The sequence below is a fragment of the Triturus cristatus genome, chromosome 10 (assembly GCF_964204655.1).
Source record: "Triturus cristatus chromosome 10, aTriCri1.1, whole genome shotgun sequence".
NCBI lineage: Eukaryota > Metazoa > Chordata > Amphibia > Caudata > Salamandridae > Triturus > Triturus cristatus.
This window is the reverse complement of record NC_140593.1, coordinates 1,066,924,684-1,066,938,506: the sequence shown is the minus strand read 5'-3', so window position 1 is coordinate 1,066,938,506 and position 13,823 is coordinate 1,066,924,684. Positions and strand designations below refer to the sequence as shown.

General features: G+C 50.3%; 1 protein-coding gene across 1 annotated transcript in view; it reads right to left on the bottom strand.

The window, feature by feature from the left end:
• Positions 1-13,823, bottom strand: part of LOC146796571 (uncharacterized) — a 464,924-nt gene that overhangs the window by 140,978 nt on the left and 310,123 nt on the right. The window contains exon 13 of the mRNA XM_085629207.1: positions 1,226-1,309. Within this exon, the coding sequence (XP_085485333.1) occupies positions 1,226-1,309 (84 nt within the window). The remainder of the gene's footprint in view (positions 1-1,225; positions 1,310-13,823) is intronic.

Genomic DNA, 13,823 nt, shown 5'->3' with positions numbered 1-13,823 from the left:
TATAAACTAAACTGTTGCTCCATTGACTTGGGTTAAGGGAATTTTTGTCTGTACTCCTTAGATCCACATAGACCCTACTACTGCTGCGTTAAATAGCGGAGTTGTTGAAGCTATAATCAATGATGTTTCAGTACCAACTCTACTTAAAGGCAACATGTATGCAGATTCTGTAAAAAATGCGTTATCAGAAACTTATTATTAAGATCAGCAGTACACCCTCCCTGTCTCTATCTGGTGTCCACGTAAATTGTCAATTCCTCATATTGTTTTATATGCACACTTGTAACTTTGTTATTCCCTCTGAGGTGCCCATCAAACATTAGCCCCAGTCTGTATGATTAGTGCTTAATTTGAGCTGGTGGTTGCAGGTGTAGCCCACCGGTGCATATTTCTGTGGCCTGGGGCATATTCTTCCTCAGCAGTACACCCTCCCTGTCTCTATCTGGTGTCCACGTAAATTGTCAATTCCTCATATTGTTTTATATGCACACTTGTAACTTTGTTATTCCCTCTCAGGTGCCCATCAAACATTAGCCCCTGTCTGTATGATTAGTGCATAATTTGAGCTGGTGGTTGCAGGTGTAGCCCACCGGTGCATATTTTTGTGGCCTGGGGCTTATTCTTCCTCAAAAGACTTTGGGCCTGGGTTAGAGTTTGGTGGGTCGATATTTATTGCGTCAGGACGATGGAGTACGTTACTGAAGTAGTACTTCCCCACTAAATTTCAAGGGACATCACTTGCATTTACAGGAACTGCAGTCATGGCCGTTCCTGTAAATGCATTAAAAGTTTGACGGACGTCTCCATCAAAATAAAAGAGCCATGAAGCAAACTTTCAATTTTATTTAAAAAAAGAAACTTCCAAAGCGGAATTTTCTTTTCGAAAATAAAAAAACAAACAATGAACCCCTTGCCATCGGAGTTTTCAAAGACATGCTTCAGTGGAAGCAAAGCATAATTCCAGAAGGATGACTCTTCTCAGATACCATCATGAAGAAAGGATCAATATCTAAGAATTAAAATAAGCCAAAGACATTCTGAAGTTCCTGTTGATGCCTCCTGGATTTAGTTCTGATAAATCCACCGATGTGGTCTCGTGCTTGATATACATTTTTGAATGACTCGATGTGGAGGATGCAAGATTGAGAATCTATAGAAGATTCATGCTGCCTCTGAAAGCTCACATTAGGCGAGTTAGTAAAAGTATAAGGGCAATTGAACTTACTGAGGAATTCTGCCATCCAGGCACCACTGTTCTTCTCTTCTGGCCGCGAGTAAGGGTCCAGGTAAAAAGAGGCAATGTGATTCGCTACAACACAGAAAAACACAATCTGGTTCAATAACACTCTTCTTTCTTACCACTGGTGATGAATGTTTGGTAAAACAGTAAGAGATAATAACAACTCACTAGCAGCTTCACTACACTGTACAATGGCTAAAAATGTATGGGAATGGAAATGCCCCACAACCACAGAGGGACTCTTGAGTGCGCAGAACATTTCCAACTTCCAAAGAAATGCACTTTAAAGTTTTCAATCTTCCAATTAGGGCTAGACTAGAGAGGGGCTGCCTGAGCAAAACATCCCTTCCCTTACCCTAATAACCTAAGGCTAACTTAAAGAGATGCAAGAGTGATAGCTCACTACCTAGGGTAAGGCGCTACCATGTGTGGTGATGGGACCATCTGCCCCACCCTAAACAAAGCCTTCTGACCCTACTGACTCCTTATAGAGATAAGTATCTCACTTTTATGAAACTAAGGAGGCTTTGGCTTTAGCTGAAAACATAGCATCATTTTGGCAGGATTTAAGGCATATGGACACTTTTAGTGCCACCTTATAAAATGAGTAATTTTATTAAACTACATTACTTTTTTAACTCAATAGGGAATGCTTAAGGAAAATACTTGGACAAAATTCCAATTCTGATCATTTGGTACCATGGTTCTCCTATGCCCTAAATTAGGTGCATGCCAAATACGCAAATGGACAATATAACAGGGTTGGTCCACTTAATCTGAGGAAGAGCAGCTGCATTTGCTACATCTTGCAGATTTTCCAAGCTAGTAACACAATCTACACAATAAAAAAGGCACTTCCCTTGAATAGGATTCTATATATGGAAGACAGCAGTCTGCACACAAACACAATATAATACTGAAGACTCCATGTGTATTTTACATCATGCTTGTCCAGCGCAGCAGGCTATTAGGTTCGGAATCAGCCTTTGCTACGCAGTCACAAGCATGCAGTGCCTTTACAATGCGGGCACTACAACAAATGTGTAGTTGGCACGCATTCCTTTAGCATGCAATTCATTACAACAACTTGCTTTAGGGAATGCGCAGTTAGAATGGTCTCGAATTTTAAGTCCAACACCTTCCCTATTACACAGACTGGAGTTGGAGTAGTAAATTATACTATTCCAAAGTCCAGCCCTTCCATAAGGCAAATCATTGTAACGACTTGCATGCTATTGCCCTCATTTTAAAGGCATTGTATTTCCCTTTTTGTAAAGGCATGCGTGGTAAAGGCGTGTGTGGGTCCATCATACATCCATTAGTTCAAAGGGCATCCAGAAAGTACTGAGCCAGTGAAATAACAGGGCAAGCCTTAAGTCAGGGATATTGAGGACTGCAGTCAAAAACAACTCTTCGGTTCAACAGGTATGTTCTACAAAACTTTAGCACAAGAAGGTTCTTTCAGTGCTTTATTTCAGCCAGTGAATGCAATAGGTGGGCACTAGTATTTATTTTTGTGAGTGGAAACTTATCATCAAACTTTGGCCCAGAGCAAGAGAGAGAAAGGAGGAAAAGGGAGAAAGAAAGAGGAAAAAATAAAACAACGACAAAGGGAGACAAAAGGGATGAAAATACCCTGCCAGTCTGAGTTAAAAAGACAAGAAGTGTTGGGTGGAAAAAAGAAAGAGGCAGAAGGTGGAATCATGACTAGCCCGCCTCGGGATTCAGCAAACACAGCATTCAGCTGTGCCGGCGGCGGGCTTCTATGAAAAACTATGGGACACTGCACTTATTGTTTCATTTGTGTTTTTTTTTTTAAACAAATGAATCATAATAAAACATGTTTATCATTGAAAACACGCAGGCCATGCTACTGCCTGAAAGGATTAAACACAGGCACGCATTTTTGGCGACACTGGCACACGTATAGATAGATAGGCGTGTTTAATTAACGAAATGGTGAAATTCCACATTATGTAGTTGTTACAGATTTCATACTCCCCTTATGATAATGCCTACAAGGCTATGACCAGTGTAGTTTAATTTGAGTAATCTAAGATCAGGGCCAATTAGTTATACCATTTGCAGCTGCTGCGTTTTCTGCATACTTATGAATTTGTCCATACTCTGCATATTTTAACAAAAACTGTTTCTACACGCTCTATGAAAAAATACTAAAAACGTTGTGACAGAGAAAGACCCTTTTCAAAGGTTTACTGATCATGTTGGGCTTGGGTATTACTGTATTTGGCTGTGAAACTGGAACAAATAATGGGAAACCTTCGCCCAGATAGTGTTCATTTGGGTAAAAGTGACGCAATAATGAATTAATACTATCACAAAATGTGACACATTACGCCTCCCGATTTGCCTTCTGTTGAGCCATAATTTAGGCAACCCTGCTGCATTATTGGGCCTCCTCTGCCGCATAATTCCGGTGGTCCGGCCTACGACTGCAAGGGACGCCCTTCCATAGCAAGATAACACTTTACAGATAAAGGGTGTTGTTCTTGTTCAATGTAGGCATGGGAAGAGGATTTACTGGTACAGAATGCAATAAAGAACCCAATTAATTGTGCGGCAAACTGATATAAAGACAGTTCGCAAAATCTGTGATCCAGTGAGCATGTAAAGACATGCCTGTGCACTCGCAGTTGAACTACAACAGAGAAGAACAAATAGCTGTGTTTGAAAAGCAAAAAAAATTTCTGCCACCTCCCTGTTATGTTGGGAGCATCCCACATCGAAGGTGACATGACAAGTGTCTGTCCAACACCGCTGCTTGCTACAGCTACTATCTCCTCTTTCTCCTTCGCAGAGATATCTTTGTAGGCTAAAAAAAACCTGAAAATTATTGGCGGCCACCTTACTCACATAGACCATGGTAGAAGTTTTCTAGATTCATTGGAGTGCCAACTTACAGTCAGAATAAGTTACAAGAGATAACAGTAAAGTCAAATAAGTCTTATTTGCAGAGCAGTGAAAATAGGTCACCTTTCAATGCATAGACAGGGCCACTGGAATGCGATTCTGTTGCTGCAGCGTTTTCCACATAACTATGGATTTGCCAAAAATGCATCATCTGCTTTGTAATCAGCAGATTTTAACACAAAATTGCTAGAACGGACCCAAAGTTAAAAAATATGGCAACATGTGTTTCAGCGCAGTGGCCGTCCCTCGCAAAAGTTGACTGGTCATCTTTCAGCAGCTTATTGCTGTATTTGGCTATTAAACTGGTGCTATTGAGGAGAAATCTTTACACTGACAGTGTTGCCATGTGTAAAAATTATAATATTCTGAAGTAATGGGTAACAGCCTTTACAACACGGCCGTTACCACACAATACCTTTAACACAAATCTATTACATCGCATATGCCTTTACCACGCATGTCTTTGCCACACAAAATGTTACTACGCATATGCCTTTACAAAAAGAAGTAAGTATTTTGCAGGTAAGTGAATTATATATCTATCTATCTTTCTATATTAGGGTTGAGTCAGGGTATTGGTGGCTAGGCTGTTTTTAGGGTTTAGGGTAGATGAGAGTATTTGGGTGGCAAGGGTATTTTTAGGGTTTAGGGTGGGTAGGGGTGTTTGGGTTGCAAGGATATTTTTAGGGTGGGTAAGGGTATTTGGGTGGCAAGGGTATTTTTAGGACGAATAGGGGTATTTGGGTGGTTTAGGGTGGGTAAGGGTATTTGAGTGGCAAGAACAAGTTACTTACCTTCGGTAACGATATATCTGTAAGAAACATTAGTTAGTTAGATTCCTCACGTTAGAATATCCCCAGGCGTCAGACTGGATCCAGAAGATTTTTGTAGCAATACCCCTTGCGCGTCGCTAGGCGTCGTCTGCGGCTCCTCGTCCGTCGTTGGCGTCGTGCGCCGGAATGACGTCGTCGGAGTACTTAGACGCCGCCCTCGCGCGCTGACGTCAGTTCTTGTACATAGCTTTCCGCGCCAGGAACGCAGAGCCATGCAAGAGACCGACACCGGTGCCAAAAAGTCTAGGACCCTGAAAAGGATAGCCTTAACCCTAGATGTCAGTTCGCAGAACGGGGAGGATGGGTGGGTCGGTGAGGAATCTAACTAACTAATGTTTCTTACAGATACATCGTTACCGAAGGTAAGTAACTTGTTCATCTGAAAGAAACACGTTAGTTAGATTCCTCACCTTATAATAGATACCCAAGCAATACCAACCCCGGTGGTGGGTCTGCGAACCAAGATCGCACCAGAAAGTCCTGGCGGACAGAACGGCCAAAGAAGCCATCCCTCCGGACTTGGCTGTCTAGGCAATAGTGCCTGGCAAACGTGTGCAGCGAAGCCCACGTCGCCGCCTGACAGATGTCCTGCAAAGGGACTCCCCGTCCCAAAGCAGTAGTAGCCGCTGTGGCCCGAGTAGAATCGGCTCGCAGCCCAACAGGAGGGTCCTTTTTTGCCAAGGAATAACAGGTTTTTATACACAAAACGACCCACCGGGAGATGGTCCGTTTGTGCTGCATCCACGTAGCCAACGAAAAGCTGGTCGTCCACCCGGAACTGTTTTGTGCGGTCCAAATAAAAGGAGAGCGCACGTTTTGGGTCCAGACGGTGGAGCCGCTCTTCCTCTTTGGAAGGATGCGGTGGCGGAAAGAAGGTGGGCAAGGTGACAGATTGCCCAAGATGAAAGGGGGTCACCACTTTCGGTAGAAAGGAAGGACGAGGCCGAAGGACAACCTTGTCCGGATGAACAGATAGAAAAGGAGGCTTGGACAATAGAGCCTGGAGCTCACTCACCCGTCTAGCCGAGGTGATGGCTACCAGGAAAGCAGTCTTAAGAGTCAGAAGACGAAGAGGACAATTGTGAAGAGGCTCAAAGGGAGCGCACATCAGAAATGTTAGGACAAGATTCAAGTCCCACTGAGGCATTACGAAAGGGACAGGAGGGAACGTGTGAGTAATGCCTGTAAGAAAGCGTGACACTACAGGGGACTTGAAAAGAGAGGGCTGATCAGGAAGCCGTAAGAAGGCAGAGATGGCAGCAAGATAACCTTTCAAGGTGCCCAGGGCAGAGCCCTTCTGGGCCAAAGAAAGAAGAAAGAGGAGAACCTCAGAAAGAGGGTCGGAAAGGGGATCCACAGCCTTTGCTGTGCACCATGCCACAAATTTGTTCCACCGGCAGGCGTATACCGTCTTTGTGGAGGGACGCCTGGCTGCCAGAATGATATCACAGACTTCAGGAGGCAAGTCAAATGGCATCAACTGCCGCCTCTCAATCTCCACGCATGGAGGTGGAGGCTGGACAGGTTCGGGTGGAGGACCGTCCCCTGCTGCTGCGACAGAAGATCCTCCCGAAGGGGCAGACGTATCGGAGGATCGGTCAACATACTGAGTAGCTCGGGATACCAGTACCTTCGTGCCCAATCCGGAGCCACCAAGATGACTTGGGCCCGGTCGCGCCTGATCTTCTTCAGCACTCTGGGCAGAAGTGGTATAGGCGAAAAGGCGTACAACAGACCGCAACTCCACTTGCGACGAAAAGCGCCGCCGAGCGAGTGCCGCCTTGGAAATTCCAACGCGCAGAACTGCTGACATTGCGCGTTCTCGTCGGTGGCAAATAGATCTAACCAAGGCTCTCCCCACTGCTGAAAGAGACCTTGCGCCACCTCGGAGTTCAGACGCCATTCGTGATCCATCATGCACCGGCGGCTGTGTTCGTCTGCTCTGGCGTTTAGAGAGCCCGCCAGATGTTGAACCACAGGGTGATGCCCTGGTGTTCCAGCCATGTCCAGAGGCGCAGAGCCTCCTGACAAAGGGTCCACGACCCCACCCCGCCCTGTTTGTTGCAATACCACATGGCGGTGGTGTTGTCCGTGAACACCTGCACAACACTTCCCCGGACAGAGGGAAGGAAGGCTTTCAGTGCAAGTCGGATCGCTCTCAGCTCCAACAAGTTGATGTGGAGGCGAGACTCCGCCGGAGACCAGAGGCCTCTGTTCTCCGCCTCTCCCATATGGCCACCCCATCCCAGGAGGGACGCATCCGTCACTACGACATTCTCCGGTAGGGGTAGGGAGAGGCTCCTGCCCGAGACCCAATCGCGGTCCGTGAGCCACCACTGCCACTGCTGTGCAGTGCCCTCCGAGATCAAGACATGGTCGGACAGGTTGCTGTGATGCTGGGCCCACTGAAACTTCAGGTCCCACTGCAGAGCCCGCATGCGCCGCCTGGCGTGATGCACTAGTAGGATGCAGGAGGCCATCAGCCCCAGAAGCCGCAACACTAGCCTGAACGAAACCCAGGATAGAGGCCGAAAGATGGGAATCAGGGCCTGTATATCCCGGACCCGCTGTTCCGGCGGATGAACCCGGAACTGCGCCGAATCGAGAACCGCTCCGATGAAGAGGAGCTTCTGAGAGGGGCTCAGGTGTGACTTCGGCACATTGATGGAAAACCCCAGCAAATGCAGGAGATCCACCGTAGTCTGGAGGTGGGAGACGACTGCCTGGGGCGAGCCCGCCTTCAACAACCAGTCGTCGAGATAGGGGAAGACTGGAACCCCTGATCTGCGCAGATGAGCTGCAACCACCGCCATCACTTTCGTGAACACCCGAGGGGCACTGGTAAGGCCGAAGGGGAGCACGGTGAACTGAAAGTGCTCCTGACCCACCGTGAACCACAGGTAACGCCGGTGGGCCGGCAGGACGGGGATGTGGAAATATGCGTCCTGCAAGTCCAATGCTACCATCCAGTCTCCAGGGTCTAGGGCAGCTAGAACCTGAGCCAAAGTCAACATTTTGAACCGTTCCTTCCGGAGGAAGGCATTGACGTTCCGGAGGTCCAAGATAGGGCGTAGGCCCCCTTTGCCCTTCTTGGGAGCCAGAAAGTAGTGGGAATAACAACCACGACCTACTTCTGGGCTCGGAACGCGCTCGACGGCCTCTTTGGCCAAGAGGGCCGAAACTTCCTCTCGCAGAAGATTCAAATAATCCTCCGAGATACGGTGGTGCTGTGGTGGCATGGCTGGAGGGGTCGTCTCGAAGGGGAGGGAGTAGCCCCTTCGGACGATTTGCAGCACCCACCTGTCCGAAGTAATGGTACGCCAGTGGAGCAGGTGATGGCGAACCCGGCCCCCCACTGGCGAGGAATGGGCCTGAAACCTCGGACTAGGAAGGCTTTGAGGCGGATGCTGCCGGGGTGGATGTGGACTGACCGCGTTGTCCTCCAGTACAGCCTCGGCGGAAACCACGTCCGCGACCGCGTGCAGGCTGGTTCTGCGGCCGGTGGCTAGGCGGACGTGAGGAGGTGCCCCTTCCTTGGCCACGAAAGGAGCGAAAAGCGGAAGTTTGTGGCCGCGGGGCCGAGAGGCCCAAGGACTTGGCCGTAACCCGGGAGTCCTTGAAGCGAGCCAGCGCACTGTCCGCTTTCTCACCAAAAAGGCGAGCGCCATCAAAAGGCATGTCCATGAGAGTGCTCTGGACATCCCCTGAAAAGGACGTGGACCGCAGCCAGGCGTGACGTCGAAGCGCCACCGTGGTAGAAATCGCCCTACCCAGCGAGTCCGTAGTGTCGAGTCCACATCGGATGGCATGGCGCGCTGCATCTCTCCCATCGGCCAGAGCCGAGGAAAGCCGTGCCCGGGCCTCCTCCGGACACAGGGGCAGCACGTCCTCCACCGTATCCCACAGAGAGTGGGAATAACGGTCCAAGAGACAGGCGGTGTTCAAAGACCGCAGGCCCAAACTGAGCGAGGAGAACAGCTTTTTACCGAACTGTTCCAGTCTCTTGGAATCCCGGTCCGGTGGAGCGGACGGGAAGGAGGATTGGGAGGTAGAGGCCTGGATAACCAGACTCTCGGGGGTGGGGTGTTGGGACAGAAAACTGGGGTCGCCCGGAGCAGGGCGGTGGCGCCTGGCAACGTTCCTACCCACAGGAGGGACTGTGGAGGGCTTGGACCAGGTGCCCTGCAGAACGTCAATGAGGGCCTGTTGGACCTATGTCCCAGGGGTAGCTTGGCTCAGGTCAACAGGCTTATACCTCCCTCTGGCTTCTCATGCTTGTATCCTACCCAGCTTGCAATCTGGCGCAGCCTCACCCAAAAAGGACGCTACACGGATTAACTGTGAAGTTTTATTAAAAAGACTTTAACACCTCTCCTCCCTGTTAGGCTCAATTAATCAATTTTCCATTAAACTGGTAACATTTCAGTACATTTCCAGTACATTTCTAGTACAATTCTAGTACATTTCTAGTACAATTCTAGTACATTTCTAGTACATTTCTAGTACAATTCTAGTACATTTCTAGGTTAACATTTCCAGGTTAACATTTCCAGGTTAACATTTCCAGGTTAACATTTCCAGGTTAACATTCCCCGCTATCTTGAGGCACACCAAGTAGAACAGTACGATAAACTTTTCAACCAGTGTTTTCAATAACAAAAAGCTTAACCCCCTGTCACATTTTAGTCGGGCATTTTGAAAGTATGACTTGACCACTCCACAGGGAATGTTAATTCCAATTTGGCACCCCACAACTACTTCCCTGGGGCCTATGTACTGCACCTGGAAGTGAGCTCAGTCAAGGGGGCCACGATGGTTCCGTATCCCTTGACAAAGCGTCGGTAGTAACCAGTGAGGCCCAAGAAGGCCCGGACCTCCGTCTGTGTCTTGGGGGGCTCCCAGGCCATGATGGTTTCGATCTTGGCCTGGAGGGGTTAAACCTTACCCCGACCCACCAAGTGACCGAGGTACACTACCGACCCCTGCCCGATCTGGCACTTACTGGCTTTGATCGTCAGACCTGCCTGCTGCAAAGCCTGAAGTACAGCCTGAAGGTGACACAAATGGTCCTCCCAGCTGCGGCTGAAGACAGCGATGTCATCCAGGTACACAACTGAAAAGGCTTCCATTCCAGAGAGGACCTGGTTCACCAATCGCTGGAACGTATCAGGGGCGTTCTTGAGCCCAAAGGGCATCACACAGAACTGGTAGTGACCCTCTGGTGTGGAGAAGGCTGACCTTTCCTTGGCTCCATCCGTCAGGGAAATCTGCCAGTACCCGGATGTGAGGTCAAAGGTACTGAGATATTGGGCAGCTCCCAACCGGTCAATGAGCTCATCCGCCCTCGGGATAGGATGAGCATCCGTCTTCGTCACTGAATTCAGTCCCCTATAATCCACACAGAACCGGAGCTCTGGGGTAGTGCCCGGTGGGGCAGCTTTGGGTACCAGTACCACCGGACTGGACCAGGGACTACTTGAAGGCTCAATCACTCCTACCTCTAGCATCTTGGTAACTTCCTCATGGATGCTAGCCTTCACCTTATCCGACAGTCGGTAGGACTTGGACTTCACAGGTGGGCTGTCTCCTGTGTCCACATCATGGGTACACAGATGAGTCCTTCCCGGGATAAGGGAGAACAAGGAAGCAAACTGCTCCAGTACCTGGCGACAGTCCTTCCATTGTTCAGGAGTTAGTGTCGGTGAAAGGATCACTCCCTCCACCGATCCATCCTTCTCTTGGGACGCAAACAGATCGGGAAGAGGTTCACTTTCCTCTTCCTCTGACCCATCAGTCACCATCATTAACGTGACCTCGGGTCTCTCTTGGTGAGGCTTGAGGCGGTTGACATGGAGCACCCGATGGGGCTGCCTGGGGGTCTTAAGATCTACCACGTAGGTAACCTTGCCCTTTTTCTCAACCACCTCAAAGGGGCCTGACCAGCGATCCTGGAGGGCGCTAAGCTCTCCAGGTTCCATCACCCACACCTTCTGGCCAGGCTCCAGCTCCACCGGGTGAGCATTTCGGTCATACCATTCCTTCATGACCGTTTGGCTGGCTTCTAGGTTTTCCGAAGCTTGCTTCCACAACCTAGCCATTTGGCTACGAAAGGCCAGCATGTAGCTCACCACATCCGGGGGAAGTTTCCTGGGAGTCTTTTCCCATCCATCCTTCACCAGGCTGAGGGGTCCACGCACGGGATGCCTGTACAACAGCTCGAAGGGGCTGAAGCCCACTCCCTTCTGTGGTACCTCCCTGTACGAGAACAGCAAACAAGGTAGGAGGACGTCCCATTTCCACCGCAGGCTCTCGGGCAGACTCCGGATCATGCCCTTTAAGGTTTTGTTAAACCTTTCCACCAGACCATTGGTCTGGGGGTGATAAGGGGTGGAGAACCGGTAAGTGACTCCACACTCCTTCCACATAGCCCGCATGTATGCCGACATAAAGTTGGTACCTCTGTCCGACACCACTTCCTTGGGGAATCCCATCCGGGTAAAAATTCCCATAAGGGCCCGTGCCACCGCAGGTGCAGTAATGGTCCTCAAAGGGATAGCCTCTGGGTACCGTGTGGCATGATCCACCAGAACCAGGATAAACCTGTGACCGGCCGACGTTGGTGGATCCAATGGCCCGACAATGTCGATGCCCACCCTTTCAAAGGGGGTACCAACGACAGGCAGTGGTTCCAGGGGAGCCTTCAGCTTCACCCCTGTTTTCCCACTAGCTTGGCAGGTTACACACGTCCTACAAAAAGTATCGGACGTAATCCTCATCTGAGGCCAGTAAAAATGAGGGACAAGTCGAGCAAAGGTCTTGTCTTGTCCCAAGTGTCCTGCCAAGGGTATTTCGTGAGCCAGTCCTAATAGGAAGGCTCTGTAACGCTGGGGAACTACCAAGGCCCGGGATGAACCATGCACCGGAGCCTTGGGTTCGCTATACAGGAGTCCATCTTCCCAATATATGTGGAAGTTCCCCGAATCGTTACCCGCTGCCTGGGCTTCGGCCTGCCGCCGTAAACCCTCAAGGGTAGGGCACTCCTTCTGGGCCCGACAAAACTCTTCCCTAGTAGGTCCTCCCTCCACCTGCCAGTCTGCAGGGGTAGGCAAGCCCTCCAGGGACGTTACATCCCCCTCCGTAGACTCCGGGACCACCTTAGTTGCCCCATCCACCTTTGGAGGGTCAGATGCCGGGGCAGGCTTTCCCCGACCCCGTCTACCCTTTCCGGCAGCTGGTTGGGCCTTTGTCCCAGGCTCCAACCTCTGTGAATCCCCTCTTCGGTTGGTCACGGACCGAGTGTGGGCACACGTCCACTCAGGGGTCCCCAACATTTCCATGTGGGCCCTGAACTCAACCTCCTTCCATGCCGAGTGTTCAAGGTCGTTTCCCAACAGGCAGTCGACCGGCATCGCAGGGCTGATCGCAACTCGTAGAGGACCCGCCACCCCTCCCCACTCAAAGGGAACCTGGGCCACCGGATAGTGACCCTCTCGGTTGTCAGCCATCACAACCGGGTGGACTACATTGGGGACCACCTGCTCTGGGGACACCAGCTGACTCCTTACCATAGTCATGCTGGCTCCTGTGTCCCTCAGAGCCTCCACCCTCTGGGCATTGATGGTGACCCATTGCCTGTACTTAGTAGTATTCGAGGGCATCTGGGTCTTAGGAACCATCTCACAATCCCCTAAGGACACTAAGGTTAGCCCTGCCCACTCACCTCCCTTATCTAGGGGCAACTCCTCCCCGAGCACTACACTCGCCATCCCAGGGGTCTTTCCTCCAATGGGAGGGTGTGGTCTCTTGGGACACTTGGCATCCCCCTTATAGTGCCCAACCTCACCACACTCGTAACATCGGACAACCCTAGGCTGCTGACCACGGTCAGGATAAGGGGGTTTGTGGGGACCAACCTTAGAAGGGAATCCTACTCCCTTCCCTGGTGAACTCTTTTGGGGGCCTTTAGAGAACTCCCTCTTTTTGTCTCCCCCCTCTTTCTTCTGGGGGGCGCCCTATCCAGCCCCTTGGAAATTCCCTCCAGTCCCTTTTGAGGATACCCGGGTACTCGCCCAGATATCCGCCTCCTCTGCAAGCTTCCTGGGATTAGTTAGCTTGCTGTCTACCAGGTGCTGACGCAGCTCCGGAAAACTTTTCTCGAGGAGGTGCTCCTTTAAAATTAAATTGTACAATCCCTCATAGTCCTTGACATCAATGCCTTGTACCCAGCCCTCTAAGGCCTTCCCAGCATAGTCCAAGAAGTCCACCCAATTCTGGGTGGACAACTTCTGACTGCCCCGGAACCTCTGCCTGAATTTTTCAGGGGTCAGCCCAAATTTCCTCACTAGGGCTACCTTCATAACGGGGTACCGGGTCTGGTCTGGCTGTTCTAGCGCTAACAAGGCATCCCTCCTCACCGGAGGCATATACCTATACAGGCCACCCCCCCACTGGGCTTCGGGGACCCCATGGGCTCTTAGAGAGACCTCATAGGCAGCCAGCCATTTTACAATGTCATCCCCTATACCATAGCTAGCAACTACATCCTTGGGCAGGTAGGGCCTGGACTCTCTCGGGATCTCTCTCGGTATGCTGCCACCATTAGGACTGCTGGGGGTTCCAAGTTGAAGGGCTTTGAGCTCTAACTCTTTTAAGTGAAGCTCATGGAGGAACCTCCTCTCCTCCCTCTCCTTTTCCAACCGGGCCAGATCCATTCTAAGCTGTCTCTCTTCCCTTCGATCAACTAGGTCAGCAGAGGACAGACTCCCCCCTGAGGCGCTACTTCCCACTCTTGATGGGGCCCTGGACCCAACGTCCATATT